Genomic DNA, 17067 nt, shown 5'->3' with positions numbered 1-17067 from the left:
TGAATGGTAGATGCATATTCAAAACCCCTTCAGGTCAACTTCAAAGTCTACATTCCTTCACTAGGTTTTGGTAACTGAGAATTTGCCTTTGGAGGGCTGGATCACAACACTGCTTTCATGCTATTTGGCTATTTGTTCTACTTTCTATTCTCCCTTTCAATTCTAGCATTGTTCAGCCTCTACAAAAATCAAGATTCCTTTTTCTGTATTTCAAATATATAATATTGAGTCAAACTATTTTTAGCACTGTGCAAGGCACTGTATGGGATACAAAAATAAATGCGTCTGTGGATAACCTTGGGAACTTCTATTTTAATTGTTACAACATGAGCTGGAATAACCTGCATACAGTTGTCTACAGTAGGAGAGAGAATAAAAGTATCATTATTGAGCCCATGATAGAAATTTACAAGAAGGAGAAAGCAACCCCAGAAACTGACACTGTCCTTAGCACAGGGCCTCGGCTCCAGGCTCTGAAGACAGGAGAGGGAGGTGTGGGGTGGAAGGTCTGTCTCTCCTCTTTCCTTTTGTTTCTTTGGTGCCCAAAGACAAAGGAGCAGAACAGTGAGGAGGGTTCTGTGCTAGGGTTCTGTGGCACAGTGTGGCTTCTCTGGTTTACAAAAACCAAGGGGATCTGAGGAACTGAAGAGCGGTGCTCAAAGGTGCCAAATCTAAAGAAATGATAAGAGACAGAGGTGCTCATTCCCTGTCTGGACCAGTGCACGCTGGGTGCATGTTTGAAATGTGGTGCTGTATTCCAGAAATTCACACAATAGGACCTGCTGATAAGGAACAAGGATGAGGAAAGAGGCCGGAAAGCGAGGGCCCCACACCCCAACCCCTGACCCAGAAGCTGCCCTGGAGCCGGTGCTCACCTGGCCCCAGGGTCTCTCTGTGGGTCACCATCTGTAACCCACCAAGCCACTCTCCCTCCAAGCCTCTCTCCTGATTGTAAAGCTGCACAGCAGAACCCAGTTGTCTGAGCTACCCCAGAACATAGCACCCCAGGAGGGATCCCCAGGCCTGCTAAGGAGCTGGGTGGAGGGATCATCAGCTGAGAAACCTGGCCTGGCGACACCCTGAAGACTGGTCCTAGGCCAGTCCCTCATACTTGTCCCAGAGTTGGAGTGATTTTTTGCCCTGTGTGACTGCAGAACACTGGCTTTCCATGTGAGAAAGAGGAGGGGGATAAGGAAGAGAGGACAGAAAGGGGTCTTCCTGCCTTTTCATCTGCGATGCTGCAGTTGGGAGGTTGAGCCTGTGGGGGAGGGGGAAGGGTGGGTCTTAGCCATGTGGGGAATCTGCTAGGGGACGGGTGCTGGGAGCAGGGCAGGCTCTGGGTTGGCTCTGTGGGATGCCCAGAAGGCATTGGGGGGGTGAGAAGTCCCCGCTCTGTCCCTTCCTGCTGTGCTCTGTGATGTTCGAGGACACTACTTTCTGTGTCCCCCTGGGTATAAAGCACCATATACTTGTTGGCTTAAAATAGCAGAAATGGGGAGGCCAGGAGTCCAGCACCCAGCTTGGTCCCTGGTGGGGTTCCGAGGGACCATGGTCTTCAGGCTTGCCAAGTCCCCCTGGGTCTGGAGGTCCTTAGTGTTCCTTGGCTTGTGACTGTGCCAGCTCATGTGGCTCCCTCTTCACATGGAGCTGTCTTCACGAGTCTCTGTCTCCTCTTTTGAGGACACATCCTCCTAGACCAGGGCTCTGTCCAGAGTGCCTTCATCTTAATTGGATTCCATGTGCAAAGACCCTCTTTCCAAATAAGGCCCCATTCGTGGGCTTTGAGGGTCAGGACTCACTTCAGCATCTCTTTTCAGGGAACAGAGTTCCACCTGTAACACTTCCCATTCTTCTTCTCCTGCAGACAACAGTCCTGAGACCCGGGCTAAAGTGAAATTTGTCCAGGACACTTCCAAGTATTGGTACAAGCCTGAGATCTCCAGAGAGCAAGGTGAGGACTAGGTGGTTCTGGTGGTTCTGTGGGTCCATAGAGGACAGAGTTGGCTGCCGATCACCGTGTCTGACTTGGGCAAGGAACACAGTGCACTCATTCCTCTTTGCAGTAGGTAGTGGTCACAGAGAGGGAGCTGGGATTGAAGTCAGACAATAAGAAGCACTTCCCACATCAAAGGGAAGGCTGGCAGACCATTGGTGTGAATGATTTTTGCAAGAGTCCATCGGAGCTTTGGTTTTCCTGAACAAAGTAGAAGATCAGCCAAGATCATATGAAGCCTCAGCTCTCCATCTGTATGATGTGGGAGATTTTTGCATTTTGTAGAAACAAATGAAGTTGTGAATATGGGAATAGAGACGAGGCCCCCTATGGGTTCTCAAGGAACATCTGTGGGGTGTGGGTGTGGCTCACCAAGGACTGCCTGACGGCCTCACTGGCCCACTGCCTGTCTTTGTAAATAAAGTTTTATTGGAACAAAGCCACGTCCATTAGTTTACAGACTGTCACTCGCTTCCAGCTGCAGCCATAGACTTGAGTATTTGCGACGACAGGCTGCGTGGCCCCCAGTGTTGACTCTCTGGCCATCTCAGCCCAGGAAGACCCTTGGGAGTGTTTATACTCTGACTTTAAAGAATGTCATCTCATCCAAGAGAAAACAAAGTTCCAGAGGCCCCCAGGGCACTTAGGCAGCCAGGGACGCCAATCTCATGTGCCCTCTTCCCTCCTCTAGCGCAGCCATCGCACTCCTTAAGGATCAGGAGCCAGGGGCCTTCGTCATCCATGAGAGCCACTCCTTCAGGGGGGCCTATGGGCTGGCCATGAAGGTGTCTTCGCCTCCTCCGACCATCATGCAGCAGAATAAGAAAGGTGACATCCTCCTCCTGAGACTATGGGATCTTCACGGTCTCTTCAAACCCTGGGGTGCTGGGGGCCCCAGGGTGCTGAGCAGGACCTAAGTCTCAGAGAGCTGGTGCCTGATAAACAGCTCTCCAGAAGAGCATGTCCTGGACTTGTGATGGTGGCGTCGGGGAGCAGGGAAGCAGGTGTCTCTCCTCTCTGGAGGGGCCGGTCGTGGTCTCTGCAGCCCCAGGCTCCAGCTTCCCCATCTCTGCGACCCTCTCTCCCACCCCAGCCCCAAGCACTGGAAAAGAGGTAGAGCAGCCTTGGGAGTCCGTGGGGTGACTCTGTGAAAAGTGTCCCATTTCTTTCTCTCCATCCCAGGAGATCTGGCCCATGAGTTGGTGAGACATTTCCTAATCGAGACTGGCCCCAGAGGAGTCAAGCTCAAGGGCTGCCCCAATGAGCCGAACTTTGGTGAGCTGCCCCCACCACTGTCCCTGCAGGAGGGGTTCAGCATCTTGCCCTGCTTCAAGCCCCCCTGGGGCCTGACCCCAAGTTGTCTCCCCCGTCATCCTGTGTGGTAGATGGCACCGTCCTTGTTGCGCACAAGGGAACTGTTAGTTAGACTTACCCAAGAAGTCACAGGTAACAAGTGACTGACCTGGGATTCGATCCCACAATTCTCCAATGCTTCTACCCTGTTTGTTTCTTTTTTGGGGGGAGGGGTGTGGGGTCATCACTGGAGAGACTTAGAAAAGATGTTAGGAGGAACTGTAAAGGGAAGTTGTTAGGTCACAATATGACTGCTAGAGGGAGTCTTTGGAATCTTCTTCCTTGGGTCTTGCTAAAAAAAAAAAAAAAAGGGCATGAATTTTCAGCTCTGAAAATTTGTGGATAAGAGAGGGGTAATAAAGAAGCTAAGCTGTGGGTAGCTCCATAGCTAAGCACACCTGAGGTCCTGGGTTCCATCTCTAGCCACGCGCACACACACACACACACACACACACACACACACACACAAACACACACACAGAAAGAAGCCCGGTGGGGTGAGGCTTACTGGTGTTTGCGCCCGGCCCCGGCTGGCCCCTGACTCCCAGGAGTGCTGCCTCTGAGCCGTTGTCTCGTCCCGCAGGCTCCCTGTCTGCCCTGGTCTACCAGCACTCCATCATCCCTCTGGCTCTGCCCTGCAAGCTCGTCATTCCAAACCGAGGTAGGATGTGAGACTCCCCGAGCTCCAAAGGTGCCCTTGAGCTACCTCCTTCATGTCTGGCCCTGCCAGCCACTCCAGAATGTGGGCCAGGGGTGGAGGGCACTGGCCATTTTGCCAACGTGGGGAAACTCAAAACCTCTCTCTCACACACTTCTTTTTCCTGATAAAAAAGAAGGAAAAGTTTGTAGGCGTGGTGGCACACACCTGCAATCCCAGTGGCTGGGGAGGCTGAGGCAGGAGGATCACGAGTTCCAAGCCAGCCTCGGCAACTTAGCGAGACTGTAAACAACCTAGTGAGATCCTGCCTCAGAATATCAAATATAAAGGGCTGGGGATGTGGGCAGGTGGCTCAGTGGTTAAGTGCCCTTGGGTTCAATTCCTGGTACCCCCCAAAAGAAGGAAAAGTTTATTTAAGAGTTGAACTCCAGGGGCATATGTAAGTTGTCTTTCCAGATGGTTCTAGAAAATACTCTGGAGCCTTTAAGAAATTCATACTGAATTCTCAGAATAAGCCTCATCCCCAGGCAAGGCCTAAGACGTGGGAGAGTCAGGAGAAGAATGTCCTAGAGGTTGAGATAACATCTCCAATATTTGTGGATGATTTTTATCTATTCAATTCAGTTCACTGAATTATTAATAATAATTGGCCAACATTATTAGCTTAAAAGTTCCAACAAAACTTAAGCAGCATTATTAACCACATAGTTTAGACACCAATTAAATTACATTTTTATGGAATTTACTGTGGAAGTCCAGCAATTACAAAGCTGTTTGACTTTGAATTGTATAAACCTGTGGTTCTTGAAACGTGGCCCTCAGACCAGCAGGCTATGCATCCCCTGAGAACTTGTTAAATGCTGGCATTCTCCAGGTCCACTTCTTCAGGAACTCTAGGTTGGGCCCAGCCATCTGCATTTTAACAAGGGTGCACACCAAAGTGTAAGCAACACTGGTGACAAATGAGACTCGATGCTTATTTGTTGTTCTGATTTTGTTTTTAAAAGTTTTAGTGATGGAGACTCCGTGGCACAGGCCTGTAATCTCAGCTACTGGAGAGGCTGAGGCAGGAGGATCACAAGTTTGAGGCCAGCCTCAGCCACTTAGCAAAGCTCTGTCTCAAAATTAAAATAATTTAAAAGGGCTGGGAGATAATTCAGTGGTAAAGTGCCCCTGGGGTTCAATTCCCAATACCATGAAAAAAAAATTATTTAGGTATAGTTGAAATAAAAACAGTAGTATGCACGGTGTATAATGTGTTGCTTTGATATAGCTACACATTGAGAAATGGTAAAGTCAAGCTACTTAACATGTCTATCGCTTGGTTCTTACTAATCTTGAACTTATGGTTGTGCTCTCTTGGTGGTTGAATGAATTTAAGCATGAACAGAAGCAACACCACTGCTGTTCGAAGCTTGCTTTTTACCAGGCAGTGGATTAACACTATATATGGGTTGTTTGAAAACCCTGGGTCATGGGTTCCACTTAGCAAGTGGCGGGCTGAGGGTTCGAGCCCAGCTATTCTGGACCCAGAGCTCTCAATCCATGTGCTGGGTTCTTACAGCAGCGGTAGAACATTCCACCTGTAGGTAACCCAGTGACTCGCACCGGGGCCAGCCATGGAGAGCGTGTCCTGGCACAAAGTGTTTGCAGAAGTTACCTTAGGCCCAGCCCAACCGTGCTTCTTTCCAGCTCTAGGGTTTTAATTACCAGGTGAATTTTTGTCTCAGACCCCACAGATGAATCCAGAGATAGCTCGGGCCCTGCCAACTCGACTTCTGATCTGCTGAAGCAAGGAGTGGGTGAGTGGTCCCTGGAGACTGGACCCCTGCCCACGCCCTTCTTTCCACCTTCCTGCCTGGGCCTCCTGCAGGTGCAGGTGGAAGTCTGCCAGGCCCAGAGGTCTCCAGGCAGATTATGTTCCTCTGTGTAGATGTTTTGGCCCAAGGCTGGCCTGAAATTGATCTGCTACCTTTTCCCTCAAGAGTGGACCTGGGGTATCGTTTCCACCAACTCCAGCCTTCCTGATTCCACTTGGGTCAATTTCTTGTAGCCTGTAATGTACTCTTCGTTAATTCCATGGATATGGAGTCACTCACTGGGCCACAGGCCATCTCCAAAGCTACATCTGAGACGTTGGCTGCTGACCCCACGCCAGCTGTCACTATCGTTCACTTCAAGGTCTCTGCGCAGGGAATCACACTGACTGACAACCAGAGAAAGTAAGCCTTGTCTACTTGCTCCTGTTCTGGCTCTCCTTCCTGCAGCCCATCCGTGCCTCCACTCACCACTGCTCACCCTTGCACCTCTCAGCCCATCTATTCGCTCATCCATCTATCTTGCTTCCATTCTTTATCACACTAGCTGTTCATCCATCGATCCATTATCCATCCACTTGTTCACACACTCATCAATTGGTCCATTCATCTACTTACTCGCATCCATCCATTCCCTATCTATTCTAAGCCTACTTATCCCTTAATTTGTGTGTGTCTCCATCCATCCAGCCAGCCATCATCCAGCCATCCATTCATCTACCCACCCACTCATCCACCTACCCATCCACCCATTCTCCATTCATCCACCCACCCATCCATCCATCCATCCACTCATCCATCCACCCACCAACCTACCATCTATCAATCTATCCACCCATCCATACATCCTCCATCCCTCCATCCATCTATCCTCCTTCACCCATCCATCTCCCCATCCACCCACTGACTCATCCATCAATCCACCCATCCATCCATCCATTATCCATCTCTCCATCCATCCTCCATCCACCCACCCATCCATCAATCCATTCATCCCTCCCTCCATCCATTCATCTATCCATCCCACCATCCCTCCATCCTCCCTCCCTCCCTCCCTCCATCCTTCTACAAGGATCTGCCTGAACTAGGTAGTCAGCTCTCAAGACAACTGTTTAAAAGGTCCTTCTTTCCAGGAGCAGAGTCTTTCCTCCCAGGCTCTCTCCTAACCATGACCCCAGTTCATTTCCTTCCTCCTTTAGGGTCCCCCCATTTCTTATTCCTCAGCATCAGTTTCTTTTCCAGCCCCTGGCTTTTGGGCTTATTTCTGTGGCAGATGTCTCTGTTCCTGAGCACCTCAGGCCATCTTGCTCTGTGAGACAGTGACCCACAACAGGCACAGTGCGACGTGGCCTGGCACAGGCTGAGGGCTGGAGGAAGCAGACCCTCCCATGCTCATTGTCTGTTCTCTGATGTCTGAACCACAGGCTCTTCTTCCGAAGACACTACCCCCTCAACACTGTCACCTTCTATGACCTGGATCCACAGGAAAGAAAGTAAGTCTCTTGGAAACACCTTCCCTCTCAGCCAGCTCACGCCGCTGGAGAGAGTGTGTGCACATGAGCACAGGTGCGTGAGTTCTCAGTCCAACTGGAAGATCCGCCTGTGTCCAGGGGAGTGTGCCTAATTGTGTTGGGCATTTTTTTAGTTTTCTTCATAGATCTGGAGACCCTCCTGGGACTCAAATGCCCATTTTTACCCCCTCTGGGCCGACCCTGACCCTGACCCTGTTTCTCCCCTCCATGCTGTGGGAGGTAGGTGGCAGTGTTTGCTCCAACTTGAAAGCCCCTGGGTGACCTTGGCTGCTTCTATCCTGCAGAGGTCAGGGCTCCTCTGCTTGCCCCAGAGAGTCTGGTCTGAGTGGGCGGTGCTCTGGGGACAGGTGCAGGGATTTACCCTGAGCTGACTTTCTCTCCACAGGTGGATGAAGACAGGGGGAGGTGCTCCTGCTAAGTAAGTGTGGCTTCCTAGTCCACCAGCAGGTGGGGGTGGGTGGCAGGTTTAGAATCCGGAGCCTGGGGTAGGAAAAAGCCAGCAAGGATCTTTGTGCCAATGTCACCGAAGTCTGGAGAAAGAGTCAGCCCACGTGTGTGGCCTTAGCAAAGGAGAGTGTGTCCTGTCAGGGACAGAGTTGGAAAGGCTTTGGAAAAGAACGAATATTTTTAAATGGATCTTAAAGGACAGGTAGAGTTTGCTCAGGCTGAAAGGTAGGAGAGAGATGGGTTTAATGGGAGGAGGTAGCTTGACCAGCAATCTGGGCAGGGCTGAGTGTCCCACAGAGAGGCTGCTGAATGGTTGTTGGCTGAAGAAAGGAGACCAGAGGCAGCCAGGCCACCTCCAATGATCAGGAATCTGGGTGTGATCAACGCTGGGGACTTGGCCTTGTTCAGTCCTCATAATCATCGAGGACTCTGAGTCCCCATGTTTTCTTGTGTTCCTGCCAGCCGGCCAGGCAGTCCAGGGCTTGCAGCAGGGGCAGGTGGCAGTGTCAGGGCAGGCATGGGTTGGCCAGGTCTCCATCATGGCAGAAGCAGGCAGACAAAGCTGGCATGCCTGTGTGATGGGAGCTCAGAGATGACCCCCACCCTGCTCAGGTCACCCCCACTGCACTACAGCCCAGACAGGGAGGAGCTGGGGGGCTGCCCTGTGGGCCCCAGTGACTTCAACACCTGGGCACTACTCCAGCTCCTGAAACCAAGCTGGAAGAGTCAAGTTGTGGGAAGTACAGGGCTGTGTGTGAGTGTATGTGTGTGAGTGTGTGACAGTGTGTTTGTGACTTGGTTAATTTTAGCTGGGCAGTGCCTTCTGAGGCAGAGGAGTGTCCATGGGTATCTCCAGCTGTCCCGATTACCCCATCTCGCTCTAATTAGCAACACCCTGGCTGGGAGGGGCCCCGAGTTCACATTCTGTTCTCTGCCCTCGTATTTTTAACTCTGTTTTACAAAGAGAGATTGTTAGGTCATTCCCGTCTTGGTGCTGGAGAGGGGACAGGTGTGGGGTCCCCTCCCCCTTGGGTTCTCTGTACTTCCCAGCCTCTGGACAGGGCGGCTGTGTGTGTGTGGGGGGGGGTGGAGGACCTGCTCGTTCTTGGACTCCCTGACCTCCTGGGGTGCATGGCGGGTGCATGGCGGGTGTGTGGTGGGTGCCTGCTGGGTGCATAGTGCGTGCGGAGGCCCCATCCTTGCTGGGCCCCCCAGCCTCCTGGTTTGCTTCTGTGCTGTTTATGGGAACGGTCGTGTTGGGTGGGGCTGGGAGAGGCTGCTTGAGGAATGCTCCCACTTTATTTCTGGTCTCGTCCCCACCCTGAACTATCCAGTCTTGTCCTTCACCCCAGTCCCGCTCCACCCCTCCAAGGGGAACGTTCGCCTGCCCTGAAACAAAGCGAGACACTGTCCCCAGCCTTGGCCTTGCTGCGGGGGAACCAAGAGGGCTCTGTCTCAGGCACCCCCTGTCCCTGAGGCCCGGGGAGGCTGGGGATGCCGCGTGGCAGGCTGGGCGTGCCCTGGCCAGGGTCCTCCTGTCTTCCCCTCTTGCCCACCATCCTCTCCTGCCCCTGCAGGCTCTTTGGCTTCATGGCCCGGAAGCAGGGCAGCACCACAGACAATGCCTGCCACCTCTTTGCAGAGCTCAACCCCAAACAGCCTGCCTCGGCCATCGTCAACTTTGTCTCCAAGGTCATGCAGAGCACCGGCCAGAAGAGATGAGCTCGCACCCCTTGCCCAGGCCCAGGGCAGCGGGGATGGGGCACCTGGGGAGGGGACCTCTGAATCCTGACCACCTCGAATCCAGAAGGAGGACTTTGGGCTAATTTTGGAGAAGGAGAGAAGAAAGTGTAGCATTGGGCAAGGGAAGTGAAATACAGAGGGGAGGGGAGAGGGAGAAAAAGCAAAAAAAAGTTGGAGGAGAAGACACAGGTGCTGCGCCCCTCCCCTGACTCAGGCAATGGCAAGGCCCTACTGAGGTGGATGGCGCAAGGCGTCCATCCTCTGGAGGAGCGCAGTATGTTTCTGGGAATGGGCTGATTTGTTTTTGTATTCCTTTAATAAGTATAGTTTTGATTTCTCATATGACCATTAAGTATAAAGGAAAAATCATGACTTTCCCAATTAGTGTAACTACTTCTAAAGCATAGATCTGTTTGCTCTAAATGCAATGATTCAGCTGTGGAGTGTAAATTGTTAATGTCTAAAGAAAAACTCCCTGTATTCCTGTCAAGGAAGTTTTTGAGAAATTAAATTAAAATCTAGAGAAGAAAAATTAATGTTAAAAAGATAGATTAGTGCTTAGTACTGGGCAACTTGTTCTTGTTCCTGTGCACAATGGTTTGTGCTCTTACTTCTGTTTGATTAAAAGTAATAACAAGTCAACCCCTTGCCGTAACCATGGCACCGGTTCCAGTCAGTAAGTCAAGAAAGAATAGTCAAGGTATAGGCCAATAGTTTGGGACATTTGTAACTATTATTAAAAGTTAACTAAGCAGAAACTGCTCAAAGCAAAACGCGAACTGAAAGTACACATGCTTGCTTATGCATAAGCCAAGATACATTATTCTATTCTAATTGTAACTAAGTAATATTTTGTTTTGTTTGAATAATGATTCCTGTTTTGTAACCACAAAGTACTGTAAGCCTGCCAAAATGAAAAGTATATATGATCAACTTCACAAGTAAAGATTGGGATCAACACCTTCACTTTGGTGTCTGTGTTGTTTCTCCACCCCCTCTTTCGCCGACTCCTCACCATCCGTTCGTCTCCTGAGACCCCCTGTTGGAGCTGGTCTCCGACATCTGGCGCCCCCCGAACAGGGACGATCGGTAATCCGTAAGTCTGATGCATTCATTTCATTAAGAAGTTTTCGGGTGAGGATAGGATCTTACCTAGGGTACTGCAGACCCCTTAGCAAGGTGCTAAGTAAGTGAAGGGTAAGTAATCAGAGAACTTATTTTGAGAAGTCATGGGCCATAAAGAGTCTAAAGAAAGAGGACTCTTTATTGATATAGCTAAGCATATGCTCCATAAACGGGGCATTTCAGTTTCTTCTAAGCAGTTAAGACATTTTTTTAATTTTATTCAAGAATGCTCTCCTTGGTTCCCTGAGGAAGGAACCTTGAATTTAGAAACATGGAAAAAAATAGGTAAAGAGATGAAGGTTTATTATGATCATCATGGGCCAGAAAAGATTCCTGTAGATGCTTTTGCATTATGGAATGTTTTTAAAGATGCTTTGGATCCGACCCATGAGGCAGTTTGTTTGGCTCGTCAAGTGACTGAGTCTGAACAGACCCCCTTAATTGAGGCTGCTGCTACATCTAGATTTTATAAAACTACATCCCCTCAAAAACAGTCTCAATCTGATAATGAACAAGGGGATGAAGAGGAGGACGAACAACTTTCTCCTCAAGATCAGGAGGTCTTAGAGGAGGCTGCAGCTCAATATTATATCTCTGATTGGCCACCCAATTTGTTAGTTTCTGTGTCTCCAGAGCCTCCTTAGAGCTTTAAATAAAACTATGGAAACTATGGGAGCCTTAGAACTGGGTCTCCCATCTCCTACTGCTATACCTAAAGATCATAACATAGTGGTGATAGACTTATAAGATTGCTTCTTTACAGTTCCTTTATCCAAACAGGATTGTAAAGGTTTTGCTTTTAGTCTGCTTTCCCCAAATTTACAAAGACCTTATCAAAGATTTCAATGGAAAATTTTGCCTCAGGGAATGAAAAATAGCCCCACCTTAAGTCAAAAGTTTGTTGATGCAGCCTTAGTCTCCACGAGAAATAAGTTTCCATCTGGATACATAATTCATTATATGGATGATATTTTATTAGCTCATGCTGATTATTTGATACTCCAACAAATGCTTAATTTTATGATTACAAGTTTACAAGACTGGGGATTAAAAATTGCTCCTGATAAAATTCAAACTCAGGCTCCTTTTTCTTACCTTGGAAGATTGATTAATTCCAACAATATAACTTCTCAAAAAATACAGATTAGGGTTGATTCTTTGCATACTTTAAATGATTTTCAAAAACTTCTTGGGGATATTAATTGGATAAGGCCTTACTTAAAATTAACCACTGCTGACCTTAAACCTTTATTTGAAATTTTACAGGGAGATTCAAATCCAAATTCACCTAGACAATTATCTCCTGAGGGAAAGAAGGCTTTATTTAAGGTGGAGAAGGCTATTTCAGATCATTATTTACAACAAATAGACTATAATAAGCCCTGGATGTTAATAATCTTACAGACTTCACACACTCCTACTGGATGCCTATGGCAAGATGATCCTTTAGAATGGATTCATTTGCCTTCTACTCCAAAAAAGATTAATATTTCATACCCCACCCAGGTGTCATCATTAATTTGTAAAGGTAGACTTCGAAGTAGAGAGCTCTTTGGACAAGATCCATCTTCCATTATTATTCCATATAAAAAGGAACAATTAGATTTCTTATTAAATGTTAATGATGAATGGCCTATAGCATTACAGGGATTCTATGGAGAAATATTGTTTCATTTGCCTAACCACCCATTACTACATTTTATGACTAAGGTAAATACTATTTTTCCTAAAAACTTTTCTCATGTGCCCCTCGATCAGGCTTCTCTAATTTTTACAGATGGATCTTCTAATGGAATAGCTGTTACTATTATAGATGACCAAGAGCCAATAGTCCAACAAACAACTGAAACCTCTGCTCAAAGGACGGAATTAATTGCTATTATAACTGCTTTTGAAAAGGTTACACAGCCTTTTAATCTTTATACTGATTCCCAATATATAGTTAATCTCTTTCCAGCTATAGAAACATCTTCTTTGTCCTCTCATTCATCAATTGTTAATATATTACAAAAGTTACAAAAATTAATATTACAGAGATCCTATAAATTTTTTATTGGACATATTAGAGGACATTCTAACTTACCTGGACCTTTAGTGGCAGGAAATGCTAAAGCTGACTTATTAACTAGGACTGTTTGTAACGTTATTGAACAAGCTACTAAAGATCATCAATTACATCATCAAAATTCTGCTGCTCTTAGAGCACAGTTTCATGTAACTAAAGAACAAGCTAGACAAATTGTTAAACAATGTCAAATCTGTCCTACTCACTTTCCTTCTCCACAGATGGGTGTCAACCCTAGGGGTTTATTACCCAACAAATTGTGGCAGATGGATGTTACTCATATTCAAGAGTTTGGAAAGTTATCATTTGTTCATGTTTGTGTGGATACTTTCTCACATGTTATTTTTGCTACAGCCCGTACTGGAGAAGCTTATAAGGATATTGCCCAACATCTTTTTGCCTCCTTTGCATATATGGGATTACCTCTTCATATTAAGACAGACAATGCTCCTGCTTATATTTCAAAATCCTTTAAACACCTGTGTCAGACACTTAACATAGTTCATTCCACAGGCATCCCCTATAACCCACAAGGACAAACCATAGTGGAAAGAGCTCATCAGACCTTAAAATCTCAAATTAATAAATTAAAAGAGGGAGAACTACATTATAGCTCTCCTCATCAAATTCTTCAACATGCTCTATTTGTCATTAACCATTTAAATGTAAATGATTCTAAATTAACTCCAATGCAACGTCATTGGTCTGAGCAAACAGTAACTCAAAAACCTTTAGTTAAATGGAAAGATCTTCTTACTGGACAGTGGAAAGGACCTGATATTCTCTTAACATCGGGTCGAGGATATGCTTGTGTGTTTCCACAGGACGCTACTTCACCTTTGTGGATTCCAGATCGACTCATCAGACATTATGACTCACCCATATCGCAGGCGGAGGTTCCTCCCCAAGCCATACCCAAGGATGCCATTGACCCAGGATGAAGAACTTGCCGAGGACATGACTAATCTTCACCTTCATTCCCCTCGACAGGCACGAACAACATTGACATCAAAATTACCTTCCTGGGGTCAAATCAAACATCTGACCAGTCAGGCACAAAACTTGGTTGTTAGCCAAGGTGCCTCTGCCTCTCCTGAAAAAGTGTTTCTTGCTATGCTAGCACTCTTATCCTGTCAGGTATCACTGATTTCTGCTAATCAATCTTATTGGGCTTATTTTCCTGATCCTCCTCTTTTAAGAGTTACTGATTGGGGAAAACTTAATATTAAGGTGTTTACTGATAATCCTGATTTGTTAGGAGGGATTTCTGATTCCCTTATTCCTCATAAGATGTCCTATAATATTAATTTCAAGGGTTTAATAGAAGAGACTCCTATTTGCTTTGCTACTGATAATAAATTCATCCCTCAAGGATGTATGCCTATTAATTATAGACAATATTTTACTGATTGCCCTCCTGGCTTCCCAAACATGGATAATAAAAAGAGGAGCCTTTGGCTCCTCAAAATGGTTTCTTTAGGATATTATATAGTTAATGAAACCTATGTTAATAAGACATTACCTGAAGCCATTGATCCATGTGAATTAAAGAATAACAAAAAAGATTTTTATTGGAATAATATGATTGATCCTTGGGAAGAGTTTCCTCATTGGTTTCAATGTGGATTTATGCAAAGGGCACAAGTCTTTCAGCCTAAGTCTTCAGATGTTAAGATCTATGATTGGTCTGCTTCTGCCCCTCATTTTGATTATAAAAATTATTTTAAGACTAAGTTTCAAAAATTTAATCATACTGAAGGAATGTATACAAGTTTTCCTATTCATAGATGGTTCTCACCTGGTTGGGTCACTCCCATATTTCAGAGTGAGCTCCCTAATGGAAAGGTTTCATACTTCCCAGATCTCTTTAGATTAATTGCAGCTACTAATATGGTTCTTTTAACCAGACCTGGTAAAACTCCAGAACCTTTCAATATTCGTGCTTGCATTAATGCTCCTCATGCTATTTTAGTAGGTAATAATAATACCTTGACAATTAATCGTAACAATAGTGTTTATTCTATTTCCTGTAATCAATGTATGTTAACTAATTGTATACATGCTAATCTTCCAAAAAACTATACTACTTTTATAATTATACATCAGCCTTCCTATGTAATGATTCCTGTCCTTCTTAATGATGATTGGTATGATGATGAAGGGTCACAAATTCTTAAAAAATTTAATGAATTAATTAGACCTAAGCGATTTGTTGCAACATTAATTTTAGGAATTACAGCATTAATAGGAATTATTACTTCTTTAGCTTTATCTACTACAGCTTTAGTTAAAGAAATTCATACTGCTCATCATGTTAATGATTTATCTCATAATGTTTCATTAGCATTGGCTATTCAAGAAAAAATAGATAAGAAATTGGAGGCCCGAATTAATGCCTTAGAGGAAGCTTTATTATATGTAGGAAACCAGATTCAAAATATAAAAACTCAAATGACAACCAAATGTCATGCTAATTTCAAATGGATCTGTGTTACTCCCTTAAAATATAATCAAACTAAATATGGATGGAATCAAGTACAAACTCATTTATTAGGGATTTGGAATAAAACTGAAATAGGCCCCAATATACAAGATTTACAACAACAAGTAAAATATATAAGTAAGGCTTATTTATCTACTGACTCTACAGCTGACCTTGCTGCAGACTTATACAAAAATGTACAAAAAACTATTTCCAATAGTACTTGGTGGTCATATATGATTAATATTGGTTTTGGCTTTTTATTCATTGTTCTTGTTTGTCTCATTCTTCCAGTCCTCTTCAGACTTGTCTGGAAATCAATCAGAAGCATCTCCGTCCAAATCGAACATCTCAAATTAAAAAATAAAAAAGGGGGAAATGCTGCGCCCCTCCCCTGACTCAGGCAATGGCAAGGCCCTACTGAGGTGGATGGCGCAAGGCGTCCATCCTCTGGAGGAGCGCAGTATGTTTCTGGGAATGGGCTGATTTGTTTTTGTATTCCTTTAATAAGTATAGTTTTGATTTCTCATATGACCATTAAGTATAAAGGAAAAATCATGACTTTCCCAATTAGTGTAACTACTTCTAAAGCATAGATCTGTTTGCTCTAAATGCAATGATTCAGCTGTGGAGTGTAAATTGTTAATGTCTAAAGAAAAACTCCCTGTATTCCTGTCAAGGAAGTTTTTGAGAAATTAAATTAAAATCTAGAGAAGAAAAATTAATGTTAAAAAGATAGATTAGTGCTTAGTACTGGGCAACTTGTTCTTGTTCCTGTGCACAATGGTTTGTGCTCTTACTTCTGTTTGATTAAAAGTAATAACAAGTCAACCCCTTGCCGTAACCATGGCACCGGTTCCAGTCAGTAAGTCAAGAAAGAATAGTCAAGGTATAGGCCAATAGTTTGGGACATTTGTAACTATTATTAAAAGTTAACTAAGCAGAAACTGCTCAAAGCAAAACGCGAACTGAAAGTACACATGCTTGCTTATGCATAAGCCAAGATACATTATTCTATTCTAATTGTAACTAAGTAATATTTTGTTTTGTTTGAATAATGATTCCTGTTTTGTAACCACAAAGTACTGTAAGCCTGCCAAAATGAAAAGTATATATGATCAACTTCACAAGTAAAGATTGGGATCAACACCTTCACTTTGGTGTCTGTGTTGTTTCTCCACCCCCTCTTTCGCCGACTCCTCACCATCCGTTCGTCTCCTGAGACCCCCTGTTGGAGCTGGTCTCCGACACACAGGTTCTCCTGGGCAGATGGAAACGGCAGCCTCCCAGAGCTGCCTAAGCCAGCCAGGTCCCCTCACTCCCACCCCCTCTGAGAGGATGGAGCTCCTCCACGGGCCTCCTTGGAATCCACATTTTGGGGGGAAAATGAAAAAGCTCTGTGTCTCTCGCCACCTGCTTTGCAAGGACAGTTCAAGCCAAGAGAGTCTTTTTCTGGCCACCTGAGGGCGGGTCACTGAGCCCGAAGGCTGGCGGGAGAAAGCGCATGGAGAAGCTTTTCCTTCTGACACTATGCCAGACCCGAGGCCCTTTCGTCCTGTGCTGGGCCATCGATGCATTGTGACGTGGGTGTTTGTATGTCCCCACCCACACCCTCACACACTGATTTCTATGCCTCTGTCTGCTAGGATTGTAAACAGCTCTGCTCCTCTCTGTCCCCTGGGTTAGCACACACATGCATGCTGTCCAAAGAAGGTTAGGGTTGGGGGTGACACGGCAGCAGGAGGAGACAGAGCCCTCTCCTGCAGGAGTACCTAGTATTTCCCCTCCCAGTCCCTGTACTTATACTCTAGTGGCCCCAGGTGCCACCAGCCTGATCTGTACAGAGGCCCTG

At 45.9% G+C, this 17067-nt stretch overlaps 1 protein-coding gene and 1 long non-coding RNA gene across 2 annotated transcripts; both read left to right on the top strand.

The window, feature by feature from the left end:
• The first annotated feature begins 798 nt into the window (after window positions 1-798).
• On the top strand, window positions 799-7775 carry LOC106145499 (tensin-1). The gene is made up of 9 exons (XM_078036761.1): window positions 799-908; window positions 1818-1951; window positions 2690-2821; window positions 3176-3268; window positions 3930-4007; window positions 5735-5806; window positions 6058-6226; window positions 7246-7314; window positions 7739-7775. Exons 1-9 carry the CDS (start codon window positions 799-801, stop codon window positions 7773-7775), a joined length of 894 nt encoding a protein of 297 aa, XP_077892887.1.
• Window positions 7776-9126: 1351 nt separating this feature from the next.
• On the top strand, window positions 9127-16468 carry LOC144373751 (uncharacterized). The gene is made up of 3 exons (XR_013433309.1): window positions 9127-10639; window positions 13558-13870; window positions 15510-16468. It is a non-coding gene; the product is annotated as an uncharacterized LOC144373751 (long non-coding RNA).
• Window positions 16469-17067: the final 599 nt, after the last annotated feature.

This window comes from Ictidomys tridecemlineatus, unplaced genomic scaffold, assembly GCF_052094955.1.
Source record: "Ictidomys tridecemlineatus isolate mIctTri1 unplaced genomic scaffold, mIctTri1.hap1 Scaffold_48, whole genome shotgun sequence".
Classification (NCBI taxonomy): domain Eukaryota; kingdom Metazoa; phylum Chordata; class Mammalia; order Rodentia; family Sciuridae; genus Ictidomys; species Ictidomys tridecemlineatus.
Note: the sequence above shows the minus strand (reverse complement) of the source record. Positions and strands in the feature narration are given on the sequence as shown.

Excerpts from the sequence above, each read along its gene's own strand:
- LOC106145499 (XM_078036761.1), top strand. The coding sequence starts at position 799 with ATGAGGAAAGAGGCCGGAAAGCGAGGGCCCCACACCCCAACCCCTGAC. Across the intron at positions 4,008-5,734 it reads GCTCGTCATTCCAAACCGAG|ACCCCACAGATGAATCCAGA; the intron begins GTAGGATGTGAG and ends TTTTTGTCTCAG. Across the intron at positions 6,227-7,245 it reads CTGACTGACAACCAGAGAAA|GCTCTTCTTCCGAAGACACT; the intron begins GTAAGCCTTGTC and ends TCTGAACCACAG.